Raw genomic sequence first — 27,070 nt, 5'->3', positions numbered from 1 at the left:
CATAGTGAAATCTTTGTTTTCTGTGGCTCAATGTACTCAAACTTTGTTTAAAACACAGTTATTAAAAATATTGTATTAAATGACCTTCAGGCTGTGTGTATAAGGTATATATGAAACATAAATGAATTGTGTGAATGTAGACACACTTTGTTTAATGCACAAAGTTATTAAAAATATTGGATAAAATGACCTTCAGGCTGTGTGTATAAGGTGTATATGAGACAAAAATGCATTCTGTGCTTAGACTTGGGTCCCATCACCATGGTATCTCATTATGGTATGCAATTATTCCAAAATACGGAAAAATCCCATATCCAAAATACCTCTGGTCCCAAGCATTTTGGATAAGGGATACTCAACCTGTATAACATTTAGCAAACAATTGCAGCACCCCCATTGTCCCCCACAGGGGAAAAAACCCGCACAAACACGTTGGCCCCTACAGATAACAAAAACATACACTTTGCCCCTACAGAAAACAAAAACACTTATTGGCCCCCACATAAAAACTAAAACAAAATTTCTCTGACGTCCTAGTGGATGCTGGGAACTCCGTAAGGACCATGGGGATTAGCGGCTCCGCAGGAGACTGGGCACAAAAGTAAAGCTTTAGGACTACCTGGTGTGCACTGGCTCCTCCCCCTATGACCCTCCTCCAAGCCTCAGTTAGATTTTTGTGCCCGGCCGAGAAGGGTGCACACTAGGGGCTCTCCTGAGCTGCTTAGTGAAAGTTTAGTTTTAGTTTTTTTTGCCTCCTCAGCACACTTCACACTTCGGTCACTGAGGGTGCAGGGCGCTAGGGGGGGGCGCCCTGAGCAGCAATAAAAACACCTTGGCTGGCGAAAATACATCACATATAGCCCCCAGGGCTATATGGATGAATTTTAACCCCTGCCAGATTCCACAGAAAAACGGGAGAAAAGGCCGCCGAGAAGGGGGCGGAGCCTATCTCCTCAGCACACTGGCGCCATTTTCTCTCACAGCTCCGTTGGAGGGAAGCTCCCTGTCTCTCCCCTGCAGTTACTACACTACAGAAAGGGGTTAAAAAAGAGAGGGGGGCACTAATTAGGCGCAGTATAACAATACAGCAGCTATAAGGGGAAAAACACTTATATAAGGTTATCCCTGTATATATATATATATATATATATATATATATATATATATATATAGCGCTCTGGTGTGTGCTGGCATACTCTCCCTCTGTCTCCCCAAAGGGCTAGTGGGGTCCTGTCCTCTATCAGAGCATTCCCTGTGTGTGTGCTGTGTGTCGGTACGTTGTGTCGACATGTATGAGGAGGAAAATGAGGTGGAGGCGGAGCAATTGCCTGTAACAGAGATGTCACCCCCTAGGGAGTCGACACCTGAGTGGATGAGCTTATGGAAGGAATTATGTGACAGTGTCAGCTCTTTACAAAAGATTGATGACATGAGACAGCCGGCGACTCAGCCTGTGCCTGTCCAGGTGTCTCAAAAGCCATCTGGGGCTCTAAAACGCCCGTTACCGCAGATGGCAGATATAGACGCCGACACGGATACTGACTCCAGTGTCGACGATTAAGAGACGAATGTGACTTCCAGTAGGGCCACACGTTACATGATTGAGGCTATGGAAAATGTTTTTACACATTTCTGATAATACCAGTACCACTAAAAAGGGTATTAGGTTGGGTGAGAAAAAACTGCCTGTAGTTTTTCCTGCATCTGAGGAATTAAATGAAGTGTGTGATGATGCGTGGGTTTCCCCCGATAAAAACTGTTAATTCCTAAAAAGTTATTAGCATCATACCCCTTCCCGCCAGAGGATAGGGCACGTTGGGAAACACCCCTTAGGGTGAATAAAGCGCTCACACGCTTGTCTAAACAGGTGGCACTACCGTCCCCGGATACGGCCGCCCTTAAGGAACCTGCTGACAGAAAGCAGTAAAATATCCTAAAATGTATATACACTCACACGGGTGTGATACTGCGACCAGCAATCGCCTCAGCCTGGATGTGCAGTGCTGGGGTGGCTTGGTCGGATTCCCTGACTGACAATATTGATACCCTAGATAGGGACAGTATATTACTAACTATAGAGCATTTAAAAGATGCATTTCTATATATGCGTGATGCACAGAGGGATATTTGCCGACTGGCATCAAGAGTAAGTGCGCTGTCCATTTCTGCCAGAAGAGGGTTATGGAAAGCCCTCTCCCGCCTCCGCAAAGTCCTCAGCATGACGCTGGGGCTTTACAAGCGGTCTCAGGCACGGTGGGGGCCCGTCTCAAGAAATTCGAGACGTCTCCCCCTCGCCGTTTCATAAAGTCTGCTTTACCTACGTCTCCCTCAGACAGGGAGACAGTATTGCAAGCCATTCACAGGCTATCACCTGCTGGGAATACAATCAAGGTACCCCTCCTGCAACAGGGAAAGGGGTACTATTCCACACTATTTGTGGTACCGAAGCCGGACGGCTCGGTGAGACCATTTTTAAATCTAAAATCCTTGAACACTTACATACAAAGGTTCAAATTCAAGATGGAGTCACTCAGAGCAGTGATTGCAAACCTGGAAGAAGGGGACTATATGGTCTCTCTGGACATCAAAGATGCTTACCTACATGTCCCAATTTACCCTTCTCCAAGGGTACCTCAGGTTTGTGGTACAGAACTGTCACTATCAGTTTCAGACGCTGCCGATTGGATTGTCCACGGCACCCCGGGTCTTTACCAAGGTAATGGCCGAAATGATGATACTCCTTCGAAAGAAGGGAGTTTTAGTTATCCCTTACTTGGACGATCTCCTGATAAGGGCAAGATCCAGGGAACAGTTGGAAGTCGGGGTAGCACTATCTCAGATAGTGCTGCGGCAGCACGGTTGGATTCTCAATATTCCAAAATCGCAGCTGATCCCGACGACACGCCTTCTATTCCTAGGGATGATCCTGGACACAGTCCGAAAAAAGGTGTTTTCTCCCGGAGGAGAAAGCCAGGGAGTTATCCGAACTAGTCAGAAACCTCCTAAAACCAGGCCAAGTGTCAGTGCATCAGTGCACAAGGGTCCTGGGAAAAATGGTGGCTTCCTACGAAGCAATTCCATTCGGCAGATTCCACGCAAGAACTTTCCAGTGGGACCTGCTGGACAAATGGTCCGGATCGCATCTTCAGATGCATCAGCGGATAACCCTGTCACCAAAGACAAGGGTGTCTCTCCTGTGGTGGTTGCAGAGTGCTCATCTTCTAGAGGGCCGCAGATTCGGCATTCAGGACTGGGTCCTGGTGACCACGGATGCCAGCCTGAGAGTCTGGGGAGCAGTCACACAGGGAAAAAATTTCCAGGGCTTGTGGTCAAGCCTGGAGACATCACTTCACATAAATATTTTGGAGCTAAGGGCCATTTACAATGCCCTAAGCCAAGCAAGACCTCTGCTTCAAGGTCAGCCGGTGCTGATCCAGTCGGACAATATCACGACAGTCGCCCACGTAAACAGACAGGCGGCACAAGAAGCAGGAGGGCAATGGCAGAAGCTGCAAGGATTTTTCGCTGGGCGGAAAATCATGTGATAGCACTGTCAGCAGTGTTCATTCCGGGAGTGGACAACTGGGAAGCAGACTTCCTCAGCAGGCACGACCTCCACCCGGGAGAGTGGGGACTTCACCCAGAAGTCTTCCACATGATTGTAAACCATTGGGAAAAACCAAAGGTGGACATGATGGCGTCCCGCCTAAACAAAAAATTGGACAGGTATTGCGCCAGGTCAAGGGACCCTCAGGCAATAGCTGTGGACGCTCTGGTAACACTGTGGGTGTACCAGTCAGTGTATGTGTTCCCTCCTCTTCCTCTCATACCAAAAAGTACTGAGAATTATAAGACGGAGGGGAGTAAGAACTATACTCGTGGCTCCGGATTGGCCAAGAAGGACTTGGTACCCGGAACTTCAAGAGATGCTCACGGAGGACCCGTGGCCTCTACCTCTAAGAAGGGACCTGCTCCAGCAAGGACCCTGTCTATTCCAAGACTTACCGCGGCTGCGTTTGACGGCAGGGCGGTTGAACGCCGGATCCTGAAGGAAAAAGGCATTCCGGATGAAGTCATCCCTACCCTGGTCAAGCCAGGAAGGATGTAACCGCAAAGCATTATCACCGCATTTGGCGAAAATGTGTTGCGTGGTGCGAGGCCAGTAAGGCCCCGATGGAGGAATTTCAACTAGGTCGATTCCTGCATTTCCTGTAAACAGGAGTGTCTATGGGCCTAAAATTGAGGTCCATTAAGGTTCAAATTTCGGCCCTGTCAATTTTCTTCCAGAAAGAACTAGCTTCACTACCTGAAGTTCAGACGTCTGTAAAAGGGGTACTGCATATACAGCCTCCTTTTGTGCCTCCAGTGGCACTTTGGGATCTCAATGTAGTTTTGGGGTTCCTAAAGTCACATTGGTTTGAACCACTTGAATCTGTGGAGTTAAAATATCTCACATGGAAAGTGGTCATGTTGTTGGCCCTGGCCTCGGCCAGGCACGTGTCAGAATTGGGGGCTTTATCCTGTAAAAGCCCTTATCTGATCTTCCATTCAGACAGGGCGGAATTGAGGACTCGTCCTCATTTTCTCCCTAAGGTGGTTTCAGTGTTTCATCTGAACCAACCTATTTTGGTACCTACGGCTACTAGTGACTTGGAGGACTCCAAGTTGTTGGACGTAGTCAGGGCCTTGAAAATATATGTTTCCAGGACGGCTGGAGTCAGGAAATCTGACTCGCTGTTATCCTGTATGCACCCAACAAGCTGGGTGCTCCTGCTTCTAAGCAGACTATTGCTCGTTGGATTTGTAGTACAATTCAGCTTGCACATTCTGTGGCAGGCCTGCCACAGCCAAAATCTGTAAAAGCCCATTCCACAAGGAAGGTGGGCTCATCTTGGGCGGCTGCCCGAGGGGTCTCGGCGTTACAACTTTGCCGAGCAGCTACTTGGTCAGGGGCAAACACGTTTGCTAAATTCTACAAATTTGATACCCTGGCTGAGGAGGACCTGGAGTTCTCTCATTCGGTGCTGCAGAGTCATCCGCACTCTCCCGCCCGTTTAGGAGCTTTGGTATAATCCCCATGGTCCTTACGGAGTTCCCAGCATCCACTAGGACGTCAGAGAAAATAAGAATTTACTTACCGATAATTCTATTTCTCATAGTCCGTAGTGGATGCTGGGCGCCCATCCCAAGTGCGGATTGTCTGCAATACTTGTACATAGTTATTGTTACAAAAATCGGGTTATTATTGTTGTGAGCCATCTTTTCAGAGGCTCCTCTGTTATCATGCTGTTAACTGGGTTCAGATCACAGGTGGTACGGTGGGATTGGTGTGGCTGGTATGAGTCTTACCCGGGATTCAAAATCCTTCCTTATTGTGTACGCTCGTCCGGGCACAGTATCCTAACTGAGGCTTGGAGGAGGGTCATAGGGGGAGGAGCCAGTGCACACCAGGTAGTCCTAAAGCTTTACTTTCGTGCCCAGTCTCCTGCGGAGCCGCTAATCCCCATGGTCCTTACGGAGTTCCCAGCATCCACTACGGACTATGAGAAATAGAATTATCGGTAAGTAAATTCTTATTATACGTTGGCTCATACAGATGGAAAATATCCCATATTCATTGCCCCCAAAGGGGAGAAAATAAATAAAACCCACATTCCCATGCCAGAACATTTAGCTAGGAAGGAGTCGTACTGCAGTGACTGCACCACTGCGGAGGACGCCGCACCCACTGTTAATATTCCCATAATCCTGGGATTGAAGCCTCCAATCCTGAAATTAAACCCTGGAATTTTGGTGGCTAAATACCAGTATTGGCTTCCCTGCTACCAGCCTCACCATCCTGAAAAGCAGGATTGGACACTAGTGGCTAGTGGCAAATATAAGGCGTGAGTAGCTGTGAGGTGAAGCCTTTATCAAAGGACTCGTCAGGCATGACAAAACGTGATGGTGAGTGGATTATCCATCAGTTCAGGTGGTAACTTATAGGGAGTCATATGGAATAAACTAGTGCACAGGTTCTCAAACTCTGTCCTCAGGACCCCACACAGTGCATGTTTTGCAGGTCTCCTCACAGAATCACAAGTGAAATAATTAGCTCTACCTGTGGACCTTTTAAAATGTGTCAGTGAGTAATTAATACACCTGTGCACCTGCTGGGTTACCTGCAAAACATGCAGTGTGGGGGGTCCTGAGGACCGAGTTTGAGAACCACTGAACTAGTTAATTCCATATGTGGGCAGCATTTCTGTTCAGTGGCTCGGCTGACAATCAACGCCTCCTAGTAAATCCTCTGTGTAACAGTAATTACCGTAGCTGCTAGTGCATAGTGTTTATACAGGGGAGGTTGACCCTCCAAAATCAGGAAGTTGTTTTAATTGGAATAGTGAGATAGGTGGGCGTTTATTTGCCCAAATTAATTTACTTTAAGCAGAATTTATAATAAGTTGATCGCATTTGGTACTGTAAGTGCAAATGGAAGCATTTGGATGGGGTAGAGTAGGTAGGGGAAACTAATGATTTTGAGCAGCTGGGAGCTACCGAAATAGGAAACAGGGGGGTTTCTCCATATTTTAAACTCCAACAACATTTGTTGTATACATTTTATGAAACTGGTGGAATATAATGGAGAAAGGTGGGATGGGATTTGAAAGCACAAATATGTTATGCAATGTTTGACCCACTTAAAGTGGAAGAAATTACCCCAGCTTATCTTGTCTTCAGAATGAAGTGCCAGTGCTTCAGTTTTGGTCTGATTAACCAAAAAGCCAGACATTGAATGAAAGTTATGGAGCATATCTAATAGGGAGGGAACAGCAATTGTAGGTCCCCTGAAGTAGTGTATAACAGGCAATCAGATATTTTAATGTCATGATAACCCAGTCAAGCATTACCAATGATCATCATGAATACAGTTTCTAATTAAGGGGTCAAGGGTAGATGACAAAGTAACTAAGACGGTGGACAACCCTGACTATTTCCACAGTGTAGTGCAAAGGAGTGAGTGTTCAAAAGATTAATCATGAGGAATGCAGTCCGCTGACAATAGAGCATCTGAAAGATTTGTGTACGCTCAGGGCCAAACTGTTGTAGGTGGAGAACTCTGATGCTATGTGACCAGGATATGCAATCAAAAGCCTTGTCCATATCGCATCTAACAATAGACTGTTTATTGCCTCTTTGATGAGGCCGAATCATAGCAACCAGTAGTCAAACATTAGACACTGAGGTACGGCCCTTGTCAAACCCATTTTCATTAGTGTGCAGGAGTGAGGGTAATTGATTCTGCAAACGCACAACAATAAGTCTAGTAAAAGGCTTGAATTCCTGTTTTAATAATGAAATTGGTTGATAAGATTGTACAAGAGAAGGGACTTTTCCTGGTTTGGGTACAGCTTTTATTCTAGCCATGTTAAAATCAGGTGGAGCTGAAGATGAGGAGCTAAAAGTTTTTGGTAGTTTGCTCCAAAACCATCAGATCCAGGAGATTTCCATTTTTGAAGAGATTTAAGCAAAGAAAGCAGTGCTATTTCCATGACAGAAGCCAGCAAGGAGGATCGGTCTTCCTCCATGAGGATAGGTGACTTTAGGTAGGTACACACTGTGCAGTACGCTCCATGAGTGATATTGCACAGTGTTCCCTTCCCTCCCGAACTGCCTGACATTGTGTGTACACACTGAGCAATACCGCAAATGAGATCACTCAGTGAAGTCACTCCGCGGCCGGCCCGTACATGCAGTTTTGTCCGACATAGCCAAAATTGACCTGCATGTACGGCCAACAAAGGGGGTCGTTAATGACCACCCAGGAACATGCTGTCGTTTGCAGCGTGCACACTCTTGACTGAAATATCACACAGTGTGTATGCACCTTTAGCCTCATGGACAAATTTCCTACCCAAGGCAGGAGCATCAGGTGGAGCAGCATAAATAGTTTGATAATATTGGAGGAATTCATGGGAAATAGCTGGGGTTTTTTTTCCGTAATAGAATGAGAGGAATTGGATTTCAATAGTAAAATGCAAGATGGGGTAGAATATGACCGGATCACGTTAGCCAATAATTTACCAGACTTGTTTCCCAGCAAAAGTAATACAATGGCAGCCATATCTCAATTGGGCCAGTTTCAGTAAACATTCCTTGAGTATTTTGCACATCTTTGTTTCTCTATGAAATCCATGCAATTTTACCGCCTGATGAAAAAGTAATGAAAGATTAAACAAATGAAAGTCAATGGTATGGTTAACTTTAGTGGAAATGCAGCATTTATACTGCAAATACACTTCAGCTTTCTCACACAGAGGTTATAATGGAAAGTTATGTTGGGAAAGTAGATAAACCCTTATTTATGTAAAGCAGTGGATTCAGAGAATGAGCAGTCAGGTCAAGCTCTGCATAACCAGACTAATGATCAACAGATACTGCAGGTGATGCAGCTGTGCTAGGGGCTTCTGATGGGGTCTGCTTAAGATCATCTGCCTCCCTACAGATGGGAAATCCAGGATGATTTATAATGATGCTGCCAGTATCCCATAGGTCCTTATTTCAACATATATGGAATTCTGATGGAAAACTTTGAAGAAATTGGGCCATTTGAATATGAAAAGTTGTACTTTTTTATTGATCATTAAAAAAGCCTTTAGTACACTGTAAATGTGTACTTTATTTTATTACATGCGTAAGTATGGTCTAGTGATCAGTCTGTTTTCCAGTAGTGTTCTATTTTGTGCCACAACACAACTACTGGAAAATACAAGTATATTTGACTCTTGTAATAGGTAATATTCATTTTATCCATTTTGCCTCTTTACCTAGGAATAAACAGAATGGTTCCAATGAGGGAACGCTCGAAAACAGAAGAGGACATCCTCCGAGCAGCCTTAAAGTACAATGACAAGAAATCTGGAAGCCACACAGCTTCTGCCTCCGATGACTCAAATGGCCTTGAGTGGGAGAATGATTTTGTGAGTGCTGAGATGGATGACAATGGCAACTCAGAATATGCCGGGTTTGTCAACCCTGTGACTGAACATTCCGCAGAGCAGCAGGACAGGTAGAAGAGACCAAAGACCAAGGAATGTTTTCATTACCAAACTCAAGGAAGCTTTCTCTTCTCCATTTTGGGCTTAATGAATGTACAGATTTTTCAGAGCATTTTCTTTGGTTGTCTTATTTTATTTTTTTTATAAATGGCAAAGAAGAAATGAATTACTGGAGGACATAAAGTGCAATTTTCGTAGTTTTTCTGCATCCATTTCTTAAGGATAAACGATGGGGATTATACTAGTTAGAATTTTCCATTCTCGTCGAGTTTCATTAATAAATGATATGCACTATTGAGAACTTGATATTTTGCCAGTTGTTACGCACTTGCCTCTAGAGCCATTGCTTTTACAGACCAAAATATATATATTTTTTTTTTTACATGTGTTATGCATGTGGCATTTTCACTGTAAATTATTGATGAGCCAACTTGTAATTTACCATACTGATTGGAGTCTGCAGTGGAGCAGACTGTAAATCACTGGCTATGTAATCTGAGTTTATGATTTTGTCATTCAATGGAATAGCCATTTGATGGAATTATTAGCTTTGATGAGGCTTTTATGTAGTTTATAAACAGAGCTGGTGCGATGACCATCATTTCATCCTCCTATGTTGGGATAGGACTGGGAACAACTATAGCCAAAATGTAGAATGCGTTGTTAATGCTGCAGAGCACTTTTGAAAATGATGTTTAACTGAACTGTAAAGGCTCATTCACACATTCCCCGGGGAAAATGGGAATCACGTTAGTGAAAACAATTGTGTGTTTCAGATGTGTTTTCCTGGTGTGTTTCATGCATTGCACTTCTCCCAATACATTGTACTGTTAGCACATGTTAAGGAATGAAAAATAGGAGATGTCTTACTTTAAGGCACATTAAATTAAGATCAGAACAGTGCAAACGAACCCTAAATGTTATATATAATGTGTTGAAACTTGAGCTTATAGTGGAGCTGAGCACACACACTATGTAATGAAAATTTTCTCTTAATATAAGTTTTGTGTCTTGCCTTATGTACATTCCACTGTAGAACACTCACATACTAATGTCAGTATGCAAAGACTGTTTAAGTACATATTGGCAAGCAGTGTTTGTTGCCTTTAGTAAACACTTAATGCTACATTATGTGGTTTCACTGTGGAAACGGTCAAGTGTGACGGGATCAGACTTATGTTATAAGCACTTGTACTCACCTTCTCAAATGCATACGTGACAGCCTTACAGGAGAACTACTCTCAAGATAGTCTTCTGCCCTAAAGAAGAATAAAAATCTAGTGGGTGCTCTCTTCTGGAACCCTTCTTTTTTTCCTTACAATCGCTGCTTTAACTAAATCTAGAGCTTCTGAGCTCCTCACGTGCTGAGAGACGGCACTTCAGGTCCTTGGCAGTGGGAATTCTGAAAAACTTTAACATTTACTTGAATGGCTGAGTTTGCCTTCCTGGCCAGTTGGATTCTAAGAACTCCTTTTGGGAGCTGATATTTTAGCACGACTTATAGAAAATGTTAAGTGTCTTATTAAAGTCTATGAAGAGTAAGTACACTATTACACTTTAATTGGAAAGTAACTTGTTTCTTGCTTTACATGTGTTCACATCAATCAAGTCACTGCCGATTATTGCAGCAAAATAATAGAAAAATGCACATTTTGTAGTATAGGCATGTTGACTAATAAATCTTTTTTCTTTTTTTTTTTAATCTAACTTGTGTCTTTAGAGATCTCTTCTTTTTCAGCAAATAGTGCTTTCTGACAAAAGGGGTTTTGCACAATACACTCTCTGCCTTACCCAGTACTAGAACATTAATGGGGGTCCCTCCCACAGTATTCACACTGCTAATGGTTGCTCTTCTTACTGTAACTTTGTCTTATTCGAAAAAGCTTTTCTAAAGCCGTAAGACACTTTGGGGGAGATGTACTAAGCAGTGGTAAAAGTGGATAAGTTACCCATGGCAACCAATCAGCACTGATGTAACATTTACAAATTGCATACTATAAAAGTATACAGAGCAGCTGATTGGTTGCCATGGGCGCCTTCTCCACTTTTATCACTGCTTAGTACAGGCATGGCCAACCTGTGGCTCTCCAGCTGTTGTGAAACTACAAGTCCCAGTATGCTCTGTCAGAGTTTTGCTATTAGGGAATGCTAAAACAGTGGCAGGGCATGCTGAGATGTGTAGTTTTACAACAGCTGGAGAGCCACAAGTTGGTCAGGCCTGCCTTAGTACATTTTCCCCAGTATTATGCAACTGCTGTAATCTTCGGGGTTAATGGAAGCTCTACATTACTGAGGCAACAATGCAAATCAGAAGTGACAAATAAGTGTTTATATTGTAAAACGAAGTATAAACTTAGGCAGATAGATCATTTTGGAAATAAGGGCACACCTCATTAATTTCAGAAGTACTATGTACATATTGCCAGCTGTGTTCAAAATTTTACCCCTAGGGTAGCAGAAGTAGATTAACACTCAAGAGGCAAAACTAAATTGGGTAGTTACACCATGATAAACTACATACAATCAGAGGACTAATCAGAAGTGCGGCAAAATACGTTAATAGTTCTATGGTGACCTTATGGGAGGTACTCTGGTCAGCCGGGATGCAGTCAATTTACAGACAATCAAAATCCTGACATGGTCAAAATCCCGACAAGGTCAAAACACCAACATTTATAATGTCGACAGGTCAAAAAGTCTACATGATTTTTTCATTGAAACCGACTTGTTCATACTTTACCATCCCAGTGGACCTGGAGGGGGAATATAATAGTGTGCCGAGCGCAGCGAGGCACCGTGCCCGAAGCATGGCAAGCGCAGCGGTACACTTGAATGGTGTCCAAAAAAAACAATTAAAAACTTGTGTCTTTTTGACCTGTCGACATTGTCAGTATTTTAAGGATGTCGGGATTTTGTCTATGTCGGGATCATGACCATCGGTCAATTGCTGTCGGGATTTTCATCAGCATAAAGCAAGACACATTCAGTCACTGTATGCCTGAAATAAACTGTTGTGGGGGCATTATGTGTAAGAACAGCTGAGAGTATGATGGCCAGTACAAATACCTGACTTTAGAAAGACCCAGTGAAGAAGACTGTATATAGCCTTCCAATGTTAGTGTCATTGGATAGGGACGGCATAAGCCAATTTGGTATATGTGGACTATTCATCACCGTAACAAACTGAACAGATTGCTAAGTGGCATCCAATCCTGTTGGCTTGTTTTGGTGAAAGAATTACAACTTTCTTCTATAGAGTAACGGGCCTGTTCAGAAAAATCTGCTGCTTTAGTGGTTAAACTTGGAAAATGAATAGTATAGGGGTAGTTATACAGCTGATTTGTACTTTAGGGGGAAAGTAGATATGATGGTACTAAGCAAAAATAAACCCTATCTTCATCTAACAAAATCATATTATAATTTAGATTGGGCCAAGAATGTGCTTTAAAAGTATTTCAGTAGGAATGTTGTTTCAAGCTCAGCAAGACATTAAGGAGCTACTTATCAAACACGTTTTTATAAAATGATATACTGTACGAACTGTAGTTTCTGTGTAGTGGTGTGTATTGTTGCTATGTAGTAACAGCCTAATGCAGGAGATTTCACAGAAATCTCCTACAAAAGACTACTTAGCGCTGAAGACTGCAGTCCACTTTTTATCAATGGGTACTATGGTCTGACCCCTATTTGTAAAATGGTGTAAACAACTTTAAGCTTATGGAGGCTTTCTCGCAGATCTTATGATCTCATGCAGCCTCCATTGGGCTCCGGAAACCAGGAGATGAAAAAATTGCAATTTAAAAAAAAAAAATCAATAGTTTTGATTAAAAAAATATTTTTTTTAATTTAAATTGGATTTTTATAAAAATATTCAAGTAAATAAACCAAGTAAAAACAATAATACAAAGTTGTTTTTAAAATACTGTAACTTTCATATATTTAATTTAAATGACTTGACAGTGTCACCATGAATAATGGCATCACAGAGCAAACTACACATATCACACAAACGGGTCTGGGACTCCAGGTCGACAACAAAAAGGTCGACACCTTAGGTCGACATGGACAAAAGGTCGACAGGAACAAGGTCGACATGGAAAAATGTCGACATGAGGTTTTTATGGGGGGGGGGTTTGTGTCGTTTTCTTCGTAGAGTGACCGGGAACCCCAATTAGTGCACCGCGTCCCCTCGCATGGCTCGCTTCGCTCGCCATGCTTCGGGCATGGTGCCTTCGCTCGGCACAGATTACCGTTCCAATCGTAGTCCACGTGGATCGTTTAGTATGAAAAGGTTCCAAAAAAGAAAAAAATTGTGAAAAATGCATGTCGACCTTGTTCCTGTCGACCTTTTTCCATGTCGACCTAAGGTGTGTCGACCTTTTTGTTGTCGACCTGTAGTCCGGATACCCACACAAACTGCAAAAGGAAATAAACAGCAATGATGTTGAAATCCTAGTTTTGCAGCTTTGTCAGTACCCAAGCGGTTTCTCTGTTTTGACTGCACCAAACCAAATGTGGAAAACATTCTTTCTAGTGAAGCTGATGGTGCTGCAGCTGTTAAGTAATTGCTCTACTGCTATCATATTTTCATAACCAGCTGCAGTTTCTGACCCAATGTGCATTTTCCAGTAATCTATTGGTGCCACTGTTGATACAACATCGTGGTCAAACAAGAGGTCATTAAACGGGGTTGCTTTTGCTTAGAACTTGAATAGTGTTGGTAGAGGGGAATTTGAATGTGGATAGTTTTCTTTGGCAAAATTAAGAGCTTCTAATTATTCTTCTGCAATTAAACTACCACAGTAACGTGGGTCCATCAAGTAAGCGAGAAAATGTGCAGGTCCAATGCTTGATTATAGTAGTCCAAAAATATCTTCATGCTTAGTTTGTCCAGATATAATTCCTTCAAACTATCTGCTAATTCTTTCCACACGTGTACAGCACAGCATTGGGGGGGGGGGGGGGAAACATGTGATTTAAATCAGTGATTTTTTTAATTTATTTTTTTTAAATCATGATTTAAACCAAGTTTAAACTACTAAAATAAATTGACCTTAGAAAACACACAATCGTAATGGTTAGGTGCCAACACTCAAGGCAGCGGCAGTGACCAAATAACACTACACCATTTAAAATGAATCTGTTGAAGAAAACCGCCAAACATGGTAAAAATAGGATTTTAATGACCTACCGGTAAATCCTTTTCTCGTAGTCCGTAGAGGATGCTGGGGTCCACATTAGTACCTTGGGGTATAGACGGGTCCACTAGTAGCCATGGGCACTTTAAGAGATTAATAATGTGGGCTGGCTCCTCCCTCTATGCCTTTCCCACCAGACTTAGTCTGGAAACTGTGCTCAAGGAGACGGACATACTTCGAGAGAAGGAAATACAGATAGTGGTGAGATTCACACCAGCTCACACGTACAACGAAAGGAAAGCCAAGCTAACCAACTTGGAACGAATTTGCAACGGCTGAACGAACAAACTGAACCAAGTAACAATGCAGGAATATGAAGCACTGGGCGGGCGCCCAGCATCCTCTACAGACTACGAGAAAAGTATTTACCGGTAGGTAATTAAAATTCTATTTTCTCTTACGTCCTAGAGGATGCTGGGGTCCACATTAGTATCATGGGGATGTACCAAAGCTCACAGTACGGGGGGGAGAGTGCTAAGGTTCCAGAAGAACTGACTGACCAAACTTTAGGTCCTCCGAGGCCTAAGTATCGAACTTGCAGAACTTAGTAAACGTGTTCGACCCTGACCAAGTAGCTGCTCGGCAAAGCTGTAGAACCGAGACACCCCGGGCAGCCGACCAGGAAGAACCCACTTTACGAGCAGAGTGGGCCCTAACAGATTTTGGACACGGCAAGCCTGCCGTAGAATAAGCATGCTGGATAGTGAACCTAATCCAGCGAGAAACTCTGCTTAGAAGCAGGACACCCAACCTTGTTAGAATCATAAAGGACAAACAGAGCGTCTGACTTCCTTTGACGAGAAGTTCTCTTCACATATATTTTCAAAGCCCGCACAACATAAAGACTTAGAGGTAATTGAGGAGTCAGTGGCCACTGGCGCCACAATAGGTTGGTTGATATGAAAAGCTGACACAACCTTTGGAAGAAATTGCTGACGCGTTCTGAGCTCAGCTCTATCCTTATGGAAAATCAAGTAGGGACTCTTGCATGACCATGCACCTAATTCTGACACACGTTGAGCAGACGCCAATGCCAACAGAGTGACCGCCTTCCAAGTAAGAAACTTCACATCCACGTCCTGTAAAGGCTCGAACCAATCTGATTGCAGGAACTGCAGCACCACGTTAAGATCCCAAGGTGCCGTAGGAGGCACAAAGGGTGGTTGAATATACAGAACCCCTTTCAAGAACGTCTGAACCTCAGGAAGAGCTGCCAATTGTTTCTGGAAGAAAATGGACAAGGCTGAAATCTGCACCTTGATGGAGCCCAAGCGTAGGCCTACAACCACACCTGCTTGCAGAAAGAGGTGAAACCGTCCAAGTTGAAACTCCATTGCAGGAAACTTCTTGGATTCACACCAAGGCTCATACTTTTTCCAAATCCGATGGTAATGTTTGGCGTTACTCCCTTCTTAGTCTGTATCAGGGTAGGAATTACCTTTTTCGGAATGCCTTTCCGAGCTAAGATCTGGCGTTCAACCTCCATGCCGTCAAATGTAGCCGCAGTAAGTCTTGATAGGCGAACGGCCCCTGTTGGAGAAGGTCTTCAAAGAGGAAGAGGCCTCGGATCCTCCAGCAGTAATTCCAGAAGATCCGCTTACCAAGCCCTTCTTGGCCAGTCCGGAGCAATGAGGATCGCCTGAACTCATGTTCTTTTTATTAGTTTGAGAATCCTTGGGAAGAGTTGAAGTGGAGGGAACACATACACTGACTGGAACACCCACGGAGTTACCAGGGCTTCCACCGCCACTGCTTGTGGGTCCCTTGACCTGGAACAGTACCTCCGAAGCTGCTTGTTGAGGCGAGAGGCCATCATGTCTATCTGAGATACACCCCATCGGCTTGTTACCTCTGCGAATACCTCCGGGTGGAGGCCCCATTCTCCTGGATGGAGATCGTGTCTGCTGAGGGAGTTCGCTTCCCTGTTGTCCACTCCTGGCATGAAGATTGCCGACAGCACCACCGCGTGCCTTTCTGCCCAGAGGAGGATTCTTGTTACCTCTGACATTGCAGCTCTGCTCTTAGTTCAGCCCTGACGGTTTATATAGGACACTGCCGTTACATTGTCCGACTGAACCTGAATGGCCTGTTCTTGCAGAAGATGAGCCGCTTGTAGAAGGCAGTTGTATATGGCCCTTAGTTCCAGAATGTTTATCGGAAGGATGGATTCCAGACTTGACCACTTTCCTTGGACGTTTTCTGCTTGGGTGACTGCTCCCCAACCTCTGAATCTTGCATCCGTGGTTAGAAGGATCCAATTCTGAATCCCGAACCTGCGGCCCTCGAGTAGGTGAGAAGTTTGCAGCCACCAGAGGAGTGAAATTCTGGCTTTTGGCGACAGGCGTATCCCCTGCTGCATGTGAAGGTGTGATCCTGACCATTTGTCTAGGAGATTTAATTGGAAGAACCTCGCATGGAATTTTCCGTACTGTAGAGCCTCGTAGGAGGCAACCATCTTCCCCAGAAGGCGCATGTACTGATGAACCGATACCCAGGCTGGCTTCAAGAGCTCCCGTACCATTGATTGGATCACTACCGCTTTCTCCAGCGGTAGAAACACTCTCTGCACTTCCGTGTCGAGCATCATCCCCAGGAAGGGCAGTCTCCTTGTCGGCTCCAAATGTGACTTTGGAAGGTTCAGAATCCACCCACGATCCTGGAGTAGTTGAGTTGAGGGAGCAATACTCTGCAACAACCTCTCCCTGGAAGATGCTTTTATTAGCAGATCATCCAGATATGGAATTATGTTCACTCCCTGCCTGCGGAGGAGTAGCATCATCTCTGCCATGATCTTGGTGATCACCCTCGGTGCCGTGGAGAAGCCAAATGGCAGTGCCTGGAACTGATAGTGACAGTCCAGCAGCGCAAATCTGAGATAAGCCTGGTGAGGTGGCCAGATCGGAATGTGAAAGGAACGCATCCTTGATATCCAGGGAAACCAGGAATTCCCCCTCCTCCAGACCCGAGATCACCGCTCTCAGAGACTCCATCTTGAATTTGAAATTCCCTCAATTAGGGGTTCAATGACTTTAGGTTTAAAATCGGCCTTACCGAACCGTCCGCGTGTGTCATCCTCGTTTTTAAGGTGTGACAGGTCCAGGGTCTGCGTCGTCTGATGCAGGCTTACTGGACCTGGGTGTCTGAATCTGATGGCCAGCCTGAGTAACCTTCAGCTTATACAGGCTGACCACTGCCTAAAACCATTGCAAATCAGGGTCTCGGATGGAGCACTCAGATCTAGCAAATGCACAGGAGCAGTCTACCTCCTGCAGACGCCTCTGTGGTATATGAATTTTATTTACACGGAAATGCACAGCTGCTTCCTTGCGATTGTGCGATTCCTTTCAAACATGAATAAGGCCCATTATTCCTTTTTGTGAAGCTGGTAAAAATAAATGGGGTGGTATATGTCAACACTCATAATGTCACTGACTACGCCAACATTCATCATGTAAACCGTGATGAAATGGTAACATGATACAATGTTACAATGTTGATACACTGTTGTCCTTGGTGGCCCAGTGGTCACTTACCTGCTCCTGATTGCTGCAGCGGCTTCCGGGTCAGACCTTTGCTGCTCCAGTATTTCAATGAGTATTCCTCCCCTAACCCCTAAACCTCCCTTCTGCCTGCAATTTAACCCTAATTTTGACATGTTGCCTGTTGGCATTTTAACAATGTCAACAACATAACTGTTGACAATGTGACCTAATAACTATTTCCCAAAAATAAACATTGGGACATGGTGAGAATTGCAAACTTGCGGGGATTTTGAATCTAATATTTACATCAGTCTGCTAGATGAAAAAATATTTTTAGCAAACATGTAATAAGTGAGTAATGTGAAATCCTTTTAATTCTATCCCAGATGAATAATCTTCGTGAAAACCCATGCAGACCATTTCAATTGCACTTTTGAGGTTTGCACAGATTTAGACCCAATTAAGGTCCGGAGCCGTCCTTCAGAACTAAATTTTCTAAGCATCATGTGCACAGAGGGAGTACCTGTGCGTACTATACACGTGGGCGGCCCCCAGCATGCCAGTTGCAGTTTTACTCTAGTATAGGTTCAGTATCCCAAATCCAGAATGCTTGGGGCCAAGTATTTTAGATATCCGAGTTTTACGTATTTTGTAAAATTTGCATATCCTAATGAGATATTTGGGACGGGACTAAAGTCTAAAAACAGAATGCCTTTATGTTTCATATATACCTTATAGACATAACCTGCAGGTAATTTTATACAATATATTTAATGTGTGCATTAAACAAAATTTGTGTACATTGAAGCATCCTAGATCAAAGTATTCACTATCTCAGTTGCACTCAAAAAATTCTGTATTTCGGAATGTTCCTTATTTTGGAATTGGGCGACGGAACCTGTATTATAAAATTCATAGAAGGCAAATATGAAATGAGTGTAAGGGAAGAAGCTGGTAGCCAGCTATAAAGAAGGTGGAATTGAATAAGAAAATAGCTTTTCTCATGGAGGTTTGGGTTGATTGAGGAGTCCCTGCTCGCATTCCGATTCCATTTCCAAACACTCCCTCAAAGCCTTTCTCTAACGTCCTAGTGGATGCTGGGAACTCCGAAAGGACCATGGGGAATAGCGGGCTCCGAAGGAGGCTGGGCACTCTAGAAAGATTTATGACCACCTGGTGTGCACTGGCTCCTCCCACTATGACCCCCCTCCAAGCCTCAGTTAGATCTTGTGCCCGGCCGAGGTTGGATGCACACTAGGGGCTCTCCTGAGCCTCTAGAAAGAAAGTAGAGAATTAGGTTTTTTATTTTCAGTGAGACCTGCTGGCAACAGGCTCACTGCAGCGAGGGACTAAGGGGAGAAGAAGCGAACTCGCCTGCTTGCAGCCGGATTGGGCTTCTTAGGCTACTGGACACCATTAGCTCCAGAGGGATCGACCGCAGGCCCAGTCCTTGGTGTTCGGTCCCGGAGCCGCGCCGCCTTCCCCCTTACAGAGCCAGAAGCAAGAAGAGGTCCGGAAAATCGGCGGCAGAAGACATCAGTCTTCACCAAGGTAGCGCACAGCACTGCAGCTGTGCGCCATTGCTCCTCATGCACACTTCACACTCCGGTCACTGAGGGTGCAGGGCGCTGGGGGGGGGGGCGCCCTGAGCAGCAATAAAAACACCTTGGCTGGCAAAACAATCACAATATATAGCCCCAGAGGCTATATATGTGATAAATACCCCTGCCAGAATCCATAAAAAAGCGGGAGAATAGGCTGCGGAAAAGGGGCGGAGCTATCTCCCTCAGACACACTGGCGCCATTTTCTCTTCACAGTGCAGCTGGAAGAAAGCTCCCCAGGCTCTCCCCTGTAGTTTTCAGGCTCAAAGGGTTAAAAAGAGAGGGGGGGGCACTAAATTTAGGCGCAATATTGTATATACAAGCAGCTATTGGGGAAAATTCACTCAGTTATAGTGTTAATCCCCACATTATATAGCGCTCTGGTGTGTGCTGGCATACTCTGTCTCCCCAAAGGGCTTTGTGGGGTCCTGTCCTCAGTCAGAGCATTCCCTGTGTGTGTGCGGTGTGTCGGTACAGCTGTGTCGACAGGTTTGAGGAGGAGGCTTATATAGTGACGGAGCAGATGCCGATAAATGTGATGTCGCCCCCTGTGGGGCCGACACCAGAGTGGATGTTAGGTGAAAGGTATTAACCGACGGTGTCAACTCCTTACATAAAAGGGTGGATGACGTAACAGCTGTGGGACAGCCGGCTTCTCAGCCCGCGCCTGCCCAGGCGTCTCAAAGGCCATCAGGGGCTCAAAAACGCCCGCTCATTCAGATGGCAGACACAGATGTCGACACGGAGTCTGACTCCAGTGTCGTCAAGGTTGAGACATATACACAATCCACTAGGAACATCCGTGAATTGATCCCGGCAATAAAAAATGTGTTACACATTTCTGACATTAACCTCTAAAAATGGGTTTTTATGTTTGGGGAGAAAAAGCAGGCAGTGTTTTGTTCCCCCATCAGATGAATGAATGAAGTGTGTGAGAAGCGTGGGTTCCCCCTGATAAGAAACTGGTAATTTCAAAAAAGTTACTGATGGCGTACCTTTTCCCGCCAGAGGATAAGTTACGCTGGGAGATATCCCCTAGGGTGGATAAGGCGCTCACACGGTTGTCAAAATAGGTGGCAATACCGTTTTAGGAACGGCCACTTTGAAGGTACCTGTTGATAAAAAGCAGGAGGCTATCCTGAAGTCTGTTTTTACACACTCAGGTACTAGACTGAAACCTGCAGAGCGTGCTGCTGCAGCGTGGTTGGTGACCCTGTCAAACATACTAGTTTGCTAACATGAGAACATATTAATGACGTCGTCTTATATATGAGGGATGCACAGAGGGATATTTTGCCGGCTGGCATCCAAAATGAATGTAATGTCCATTCTGTCAGGAGGGTATTAGAGACCTGTCACTGGACAGGTGATGCTGACTTTAAAAGGCGCATAGAGATTCTGCCTTATAAGGGTGAGGAATTATTTGGGGATGGTCTCTGGGACCTCGTATCCGCAGCAACAGCTGGGAAGAAATATTTTTACCTCAGTTTTCCTCACAGACTAAGAAAGCACTGTATTATCAGGTACAGTCTTTTCGGCTTCAGAAAAGCAAGCGAGTCAAAGGCGCTTCCTTTCTGTACAGAGACAAGGGAAGAGGGAAAAAGCTGCACTAGTCAGCCTGTTCCCAGAATGATAATTCTTCTCTCGCTTCCTCTGAGTCCACAGCATGACGCGGGGGCTCCACAGGTGTAGCCAGGTACGGTGGGGGGGCCGTCTCAAAAATTTCAGCGATCAGTGGGCTCGCTCACAGGTGGATCCCTGTTTCATTCAAGTAGTATTTCAAGGGTGCAAGCTGGAATTCGAGATGTCTTCCCCCCGCCGTTTTCCTCAAATATGCCTTGCCGACAACTCCCTCAGGCAGGGAGGCTGTGCTAGAGGCAATTAATAAGCTGTATTCTCATCAGGTAATACTTAAGGTGCCCCTACTTCAACAAGGACGGGGTTACTATTCCACATGGTTTGGGGTACCGAAACCGCATGGTTCGGTGTGACCCTTTTTTATATTTAAAATCATTGAACACATACATAAAAAAATTCAAGTTCAAGATGGAATCGCCCAGGGCGGTTATTGCAAGCCTGGACGAGGGGGATTACATGGTATCCCGGGACATCAAGGATGCTTACCTGCATGTCCCCATTTACTATCCTCGCCAGGAGTACCTCAGATTTGTGGTACAGGATTACCATTACCAAGTCCAGACTCTGCCGTTTGGACTGTACATGGCACCGAGGGTGTTACCAAGGTAATGGCCGGAATGATGATACTCCTTCGAAAAAGGGGAGTTTTTAATGATCCCGTACTTGGACAATCTCCTTATAAGGGCGAGGTCCAAGGAGCAGTTGCTTGTCGGGGTAGCACTATTTTGGAAAGTGCTACAACAGCACGGTTGGATTCTAAACAGTCCAAAGACACAGCTGTTTCCTACGACACGTCTACTGTTCCTGGGGATGGTTCTGGACACAGACCAGAAATAAGTGTTTCTCCCGGAGGAGAAAGCCATGGAGCTGTCATCTCTAGTCAGAGACCTCTTGAAGCCAGAACAGTTATCGGTGCATCATTGCACGCGAGTCCTGGGAAAAATGATAGCTTCCTACGAAGCAATCCCATTCGGCAGGTTCCATGCAAGAACTTTTCAGGGGGACCTGTTAGACAAGTGGTCCGGATCACATCTTCAGATGCATCGGCTGATAACCCTGTCTCCAAGGACCAGGGTATCTCTACTGTAGTGGCTGCAGAGTGCCCATCTTCAAGAGGGCCGCAGGTTCGACATACAGGACTAGGTCCTAGTGACCATGGATGCCAGCCTTTGAGGCTGGGGGGCAGTCACACAGGGAAGAAGCTTCCAGGGACTTTGGTCAAGTCAGGTCACTTCCCTACATAAATATTCTGGAACTGAGGGCCATTTACAATGCCCTGAGTCAGGCAAGGCCTCTGCTTCAAAAGGCCGGTCCTGATCCAATCAGACAACATCACGGCAGTCGCCCATGTAAACCAACAGGGCGGCACAAGAAGCAGGATGGCGATGGCAGAAGCCACAAGGATTCTCCGATGGGAGGAAAATCATGTGTTAGCACTGTCAGCAGTGTTCATTCTCGGAGTGGACAACTGGGAAGCAGATCTTCTCAGCAGACACGACTTCCACCCGAGAGAGTGGGGACTTCATCCAGAAGTCTTCCAAAGGATTGTACACCATTGGGAAAGGCCACAGGTGGACATGAAGGCGTCCCGCCTCAACAAAAAGCTATAAAAGAGATTGCGCCAGGTCAAGGGACCTTCAGGCGATAGCTGTGGACGCTCTGGTAACACCGTGGGTGTACCAGTCGGTTTATGTGTTCCCCCCCTCTGCCTCTCATACCAAAGGTACTGAGATTAATAAGAAGGCGAGGAGTAAGAACGATACTTGTGGTTCCGGATTGGCCAAGAAGAGCCTGGTACCCAGAACTTCAAAAAATTATATCAGAGGACCCATGGCCTCTGCCGCTCAGACAGGACCTGCTGCAGCAGGGGCCCTGTCTGTTCCAAGACTTACCGCGGCTACGTTTTGATGGCATGGCGGTTGAACGCCGGATCCTAAAGGAAAAGGGCATTCCGGAGGAAGTCATTCCTATGCTGATTCAAGCCAGGAAAGATGTAACTGCAAAACATTATCACCGCATATGGCGGAAATATGTTGCTTGGTGTGAGGCCACGAAAGGCCCCAACAGAGGAATTTCAACTAGGTCGATTTCTGCATTTCCTACAAGCAGGAGTGTCTATGGGCCTAAAATTAGGCTCCATTAAGATACAGATCTCGGCTCTGTCGATTTCTTCCAGAAAGAATTAACTTCAGTACCTGAAGTTCAGACATTCTAAAAGGAGTGCTGCATATTCAGCCCCCGGTTGTGCCTCCAGTGGCACCTTGGGATCTCAACGTGGTGTTGAGTTTCTTAAAATCACATTGGTTTGAACCACTAAAAACCGTGGATCTAAAATATATCACGCGGAAAGTGGTCATGTTATTGACCTTGGCTTCGGCCAGGCGTGTATCAGAATTGGCGGATTTGTCATATAAAAGTCCTTATCTGATTTTCCATATGGAGAGGGCAGAATTGAGGACTCATCCCCAGTTTCTCCCTAAGGTGGTATCAGTTTTTCACTTGAACCAACCTATTGTGGTGCCTGCGGCTACTAGGGACTTGGAGGATTCCAAGTTACTGGACGTAGTCAGGGCCTTGAAAAATTATGTTTCCAGGACGGCTAGAGTCAAGAAAATTGACTCGCTATTTATCCTGTATGCACCCAACAGGCTGGGTGCTCCTGCTTCTAAGCAGACTATCGCTCGCTGGATCTGTGACACGATTCAGCAGGCGCATTCTGCGGCTGGACTGCCGCATCCTAAATCAGTGAAAGCCCATTCCACAGGGAAGGTGGGCTCATCTTGGGCGGCTGCCCGAGAGGTCTCGGCTTTACAACTTTGCCGAGCTGTTACTTGGTCAGGGGCAAACACGTTTGCAAAATTCTACAAATTTGATACCCTGGCTGAGGAGGACCTTGAGTTCTCTCATTCGGTGCTGCAGAGTCATCCGCACTCTCCCGCCCGTTTGGGAGCTTTGGTATAATCCCCATGGTCCTTTCGGAGTTCCCAGCATCCACTAGGACGTTAGAGAAAATAAGATTTTACTCACCGGTAAATCTATTTCTCGTAGTCCGTAGTGGATGCTGGGCGCCCATCCCAAGTGCGGATTGTCTGCAATACTTGTAAATAGTTATCGCTAACTAAAGGGTTATTGTTGAGCCATCTTTTGAGAGGCTCAGTTGTTTTCATACTATCAAACTGGATATAGTATCACGAGTTGTACGGTGTGATTGGTGTGGCTGGTATGAGTCTTACCCGGGATTCAAAATCCTTCCTTATTATGTCAGCTCGTCCGGGCACAGTGTCCTAACTGAGGCTTGGAGGGGGGTCATAGTGGGAGGAGCCAGTGCACACCAGGTGGTCATAAATCTTTCTAGAGTGCCCAGCCTCCTTCGGAGCCCGCTATTCCCCATGGTCCTTTCGGAGTTCCCAGCATCCACTACGGACTACGAGAAATAGATTTACTGGTGAGTAAAATCTTATTATTACCTGCTCACCTTTGTAAAGCTAAAATAAGCCATTAAGGTTATGGTCTTATAGAGTCTCCACAGTTAAGGCCCATACACACTGGGCAATTTTGAGCTCAAAGTAGCTCACTTTTGGCATTTTGAGCTCGAACTCGGCCAGTGCGTTTGGGTGTCCGGTGACCACTGATGTGCGCTCCTGCATCATCGCTGGCTGCCGTTGGGCTGTTTGAACAGCCAAGTGAAGCACTGTCCTAAGACTCCCACTGTGGAAAGTGGTTCACGCCCCATGAACATTGCTGGGCACAGGGAAAATAGCTCAGTGTGTATGTTTAGGTTTATGCTGCGGGTAGGGGTGGTTAGGTTTTTGTGTCCCCGGAGAGGGTTAGTCTTTGGGGTGGGGTGGGGTGGGGTGGGGTGGTTAGGTTTACTCTGCGGGAAGGGAGGATTATGGGGCCTTTGGGGAAGGTAAGTACCTTCTCCTTGTCAGGATTCTTACTGTTAGAATGCTGCGATCAGTATTTTGACTGCGGGCATCCCGACGTTGGCATTTAGAACCCAATCCCATAAAGTGGTGGCAGTGGAGAATACACACATAGAAGACACATCTAACCATCATAATAAATAACCAGAGCTTGTAGTACTAAAGACATCTCTCAGAACATACTGCACTGCTGTAGTAAGTATAGAAATAGATTCAATATTACTGTCAAGTCACATTATTATGACCACCTCCTACAGTTGACGTCGGTAGCGTGTAGCCCATGAAGTACGTCATGTGTTGTGTTCTGGCTTGGTTAGTATATAAGGTGTGCGATAGGCTGTCTGCACAATTATCACTCGTTGCTGTCATGGGTACAAGGGACAATTTATCCAGGTTGCAAAAAGGGATGATTATCGGCTTTCTAGCCAAGGGTGGCATTATTTCTGAAACAGCGCAATTTGTGAACTGTTCGGGTGAAGGTGTGTTGTGACTGGACAAATGGCACCACTGCAAATAACTGACGGGAAAATGGCGGCTTACCACGAGCCATTGATGTGAGACTTGAACGTCTGCTACGAAGGTGCTAAAGGACCGACTGACACGCTACAGTGGAGCAGCTCACCATCAAAATGAACCTGGGTGCTACCAAGCGTGTCTAAAATGACAGTTCAGCGAACCCTGCTGCGTATGGGGCTTCAAAGCAAATGGATGGTTACTGCACCTAGCTGATGGTCACAATAATGTGGCTCGACGTAGTGACATACAGTATGGGCATCTAAAGAGAGGAGGGGGTCTGTGTGCAGTCTCCATCGGAGGCCCCCTCCTACCTCTGTACCAGAGTCCAGTGCACAGGTCTTCCGGAAAATGGGGCCGTGCCCGTTTTCCCGCCAATTTTCCTACTGCGCAAACGCAAAAACTCCAGGAAAATTACTGCTGCGCCATTTTCCTGGTGATCTGTGCACTGATGTGGGACTCCGGAAGGGTAAGTATTAAAAAACATTGGTGCAGGGTGTGCGGTGCGGTCCCCTCTGGATCCAGGGGCCTGTGTGCACTGCACACCTTGCACCCACTCTAGATACGCCACTGGTAACAACTACTGATATGAATCAAATTGCTGGTTCGGCCACTGAAAGTTTGCAAATAAAGACAAGATAAGATGGATTTAAGATTAATTGGCCCAACAGGTATCCCCCAGAGAAATTCATGTAGTTATTGGTCACAGGGGAAGATGCACTAATCTTTGGAAAGTGATAAAATGGAGAGAGATAAAGTACCAACCAATCGGCTCCTAACTCATTTTTCAAACGGAGCAGGTAACATAGCAGTAAGGAGCTAATTGGCTGGTACTTTATCTCTCTCCACTTCATTATACTCCATACTTAGTACATTCCCCCACACATACCAGCATACCTTGCTACAGATTTGCTATTTGGCCATGCTAAAACTGTTGCAGAGCATGCTGGGATGTGTAGTTCAACAATAGCTGGGGGGCCGAAGGTTCCCCATCCCTGTAATAAAGGAATGTTCCTGGTCAGGGCCGAAACTAAGATTTTCGTCACCAGGAGCAAGGCAGTAATTCAAAATCCTCCCCCCCCCCCCCCCCCCCCCCCCCCAAAAAAAAAGGACAAAATCACAAACAAACAAGTCCTGTCAGACAAGCATAATCAGATTATCAAAATTTTTGTTAAAAAGGGGATGCTACTGCACAATATTCCCCTATGTGCCCCAAATGCACTAAGTGTCACATGCCTCTTGCCTCTTTACACTGCACTACTTACCTTTTATGCTTCACTACATCAGTGCACTACATGCCCCTATATACTGCAATACAATACTGTACTACACACCTTGGGAGGAATGTAATAGGGTGTGAGAATCAGAAAGTGAGAGATTTTGGGAGATTTCTCATGTTATTTTTTTTTTTTTTACATGGCAAACCAGGTTGATTTTCCCATGTAAATGATTGCCATTTAAAAAACAAACAAACAGAAATCTCCCAAAATCTCTCACTTTCTGATTCTCACACCCTATTACATTTTCCCCCTTATATGGTATATTACATCACTATACTACATCCCCCTGTAAGCTAAACCAAATCCCCCCATCTGGGAGGCAAAGCGGAGGTTGATACTGCTACCTGGGAGCACAGTGCGATAATAAAGTCTGTCTTTAAGCTCCTCACAAAC

At 45.3% G+C, this 27,070-nt stretch overlaps 1 protein-coding gene and 1 long non-coding RNA gene across 4 annotated transcripts in view; one reads left to right on the top strand and one right to left on the bottom strand.

The window, feature by feature from the left end:
* Nucleotides 1–10,745, top strand: part of AP1AR (adaptor related protein complex 1 associated regulatory protein) — a 192,138-nt gene extending 181,393 nt beyond the window's left edge. For all 3 annotated transcript variants that reach the window (XM_063918677.1, XM_063918687.1, XM_063918666.1), the window contains one exon: nucleotides 8,812–10,745. In XM_063918677.1, coding sequence (XP_063774747.1) covers nucleotides 8,812–9,053 — 242 coding nt within the window. In that variant the 3' untranslated portion in view covers nucleotides 9,054–10,745. The remainder of the gene's footprint in view (nucleotides 1–8,811) is intronic.
* Nucleotides 1–27,070, bottom strand: part of LOC134910544 (uncharacterized) — a 263,414-nt gene that overhangs the window by 141,509 nt on the left and 94,835 nt on the right. The window lies entirely within an intron of this gene.

The sequence above is a fragment of the Pseudophryne corroboree genome, chromosome 1 (assembly GCF_028390025.1).
Source record: "Pseudophryne corroboree isolate aPseCor3 chromosome 1, aPseCor3.hap2, whole genome shotgun sequence".
NCBI classification, from domain to species: domain Eukaryota; kingdom Metazoa; phylum Chordata; class Amphibia; order Anura; family Myobatrachidae; genus Pseudophryne; species Pseudophryne corroboree.
Note: the sequence above shows the minus strand (reverse complement) of the source record. Positions and strands in the feature narration are given on the sequence as shown.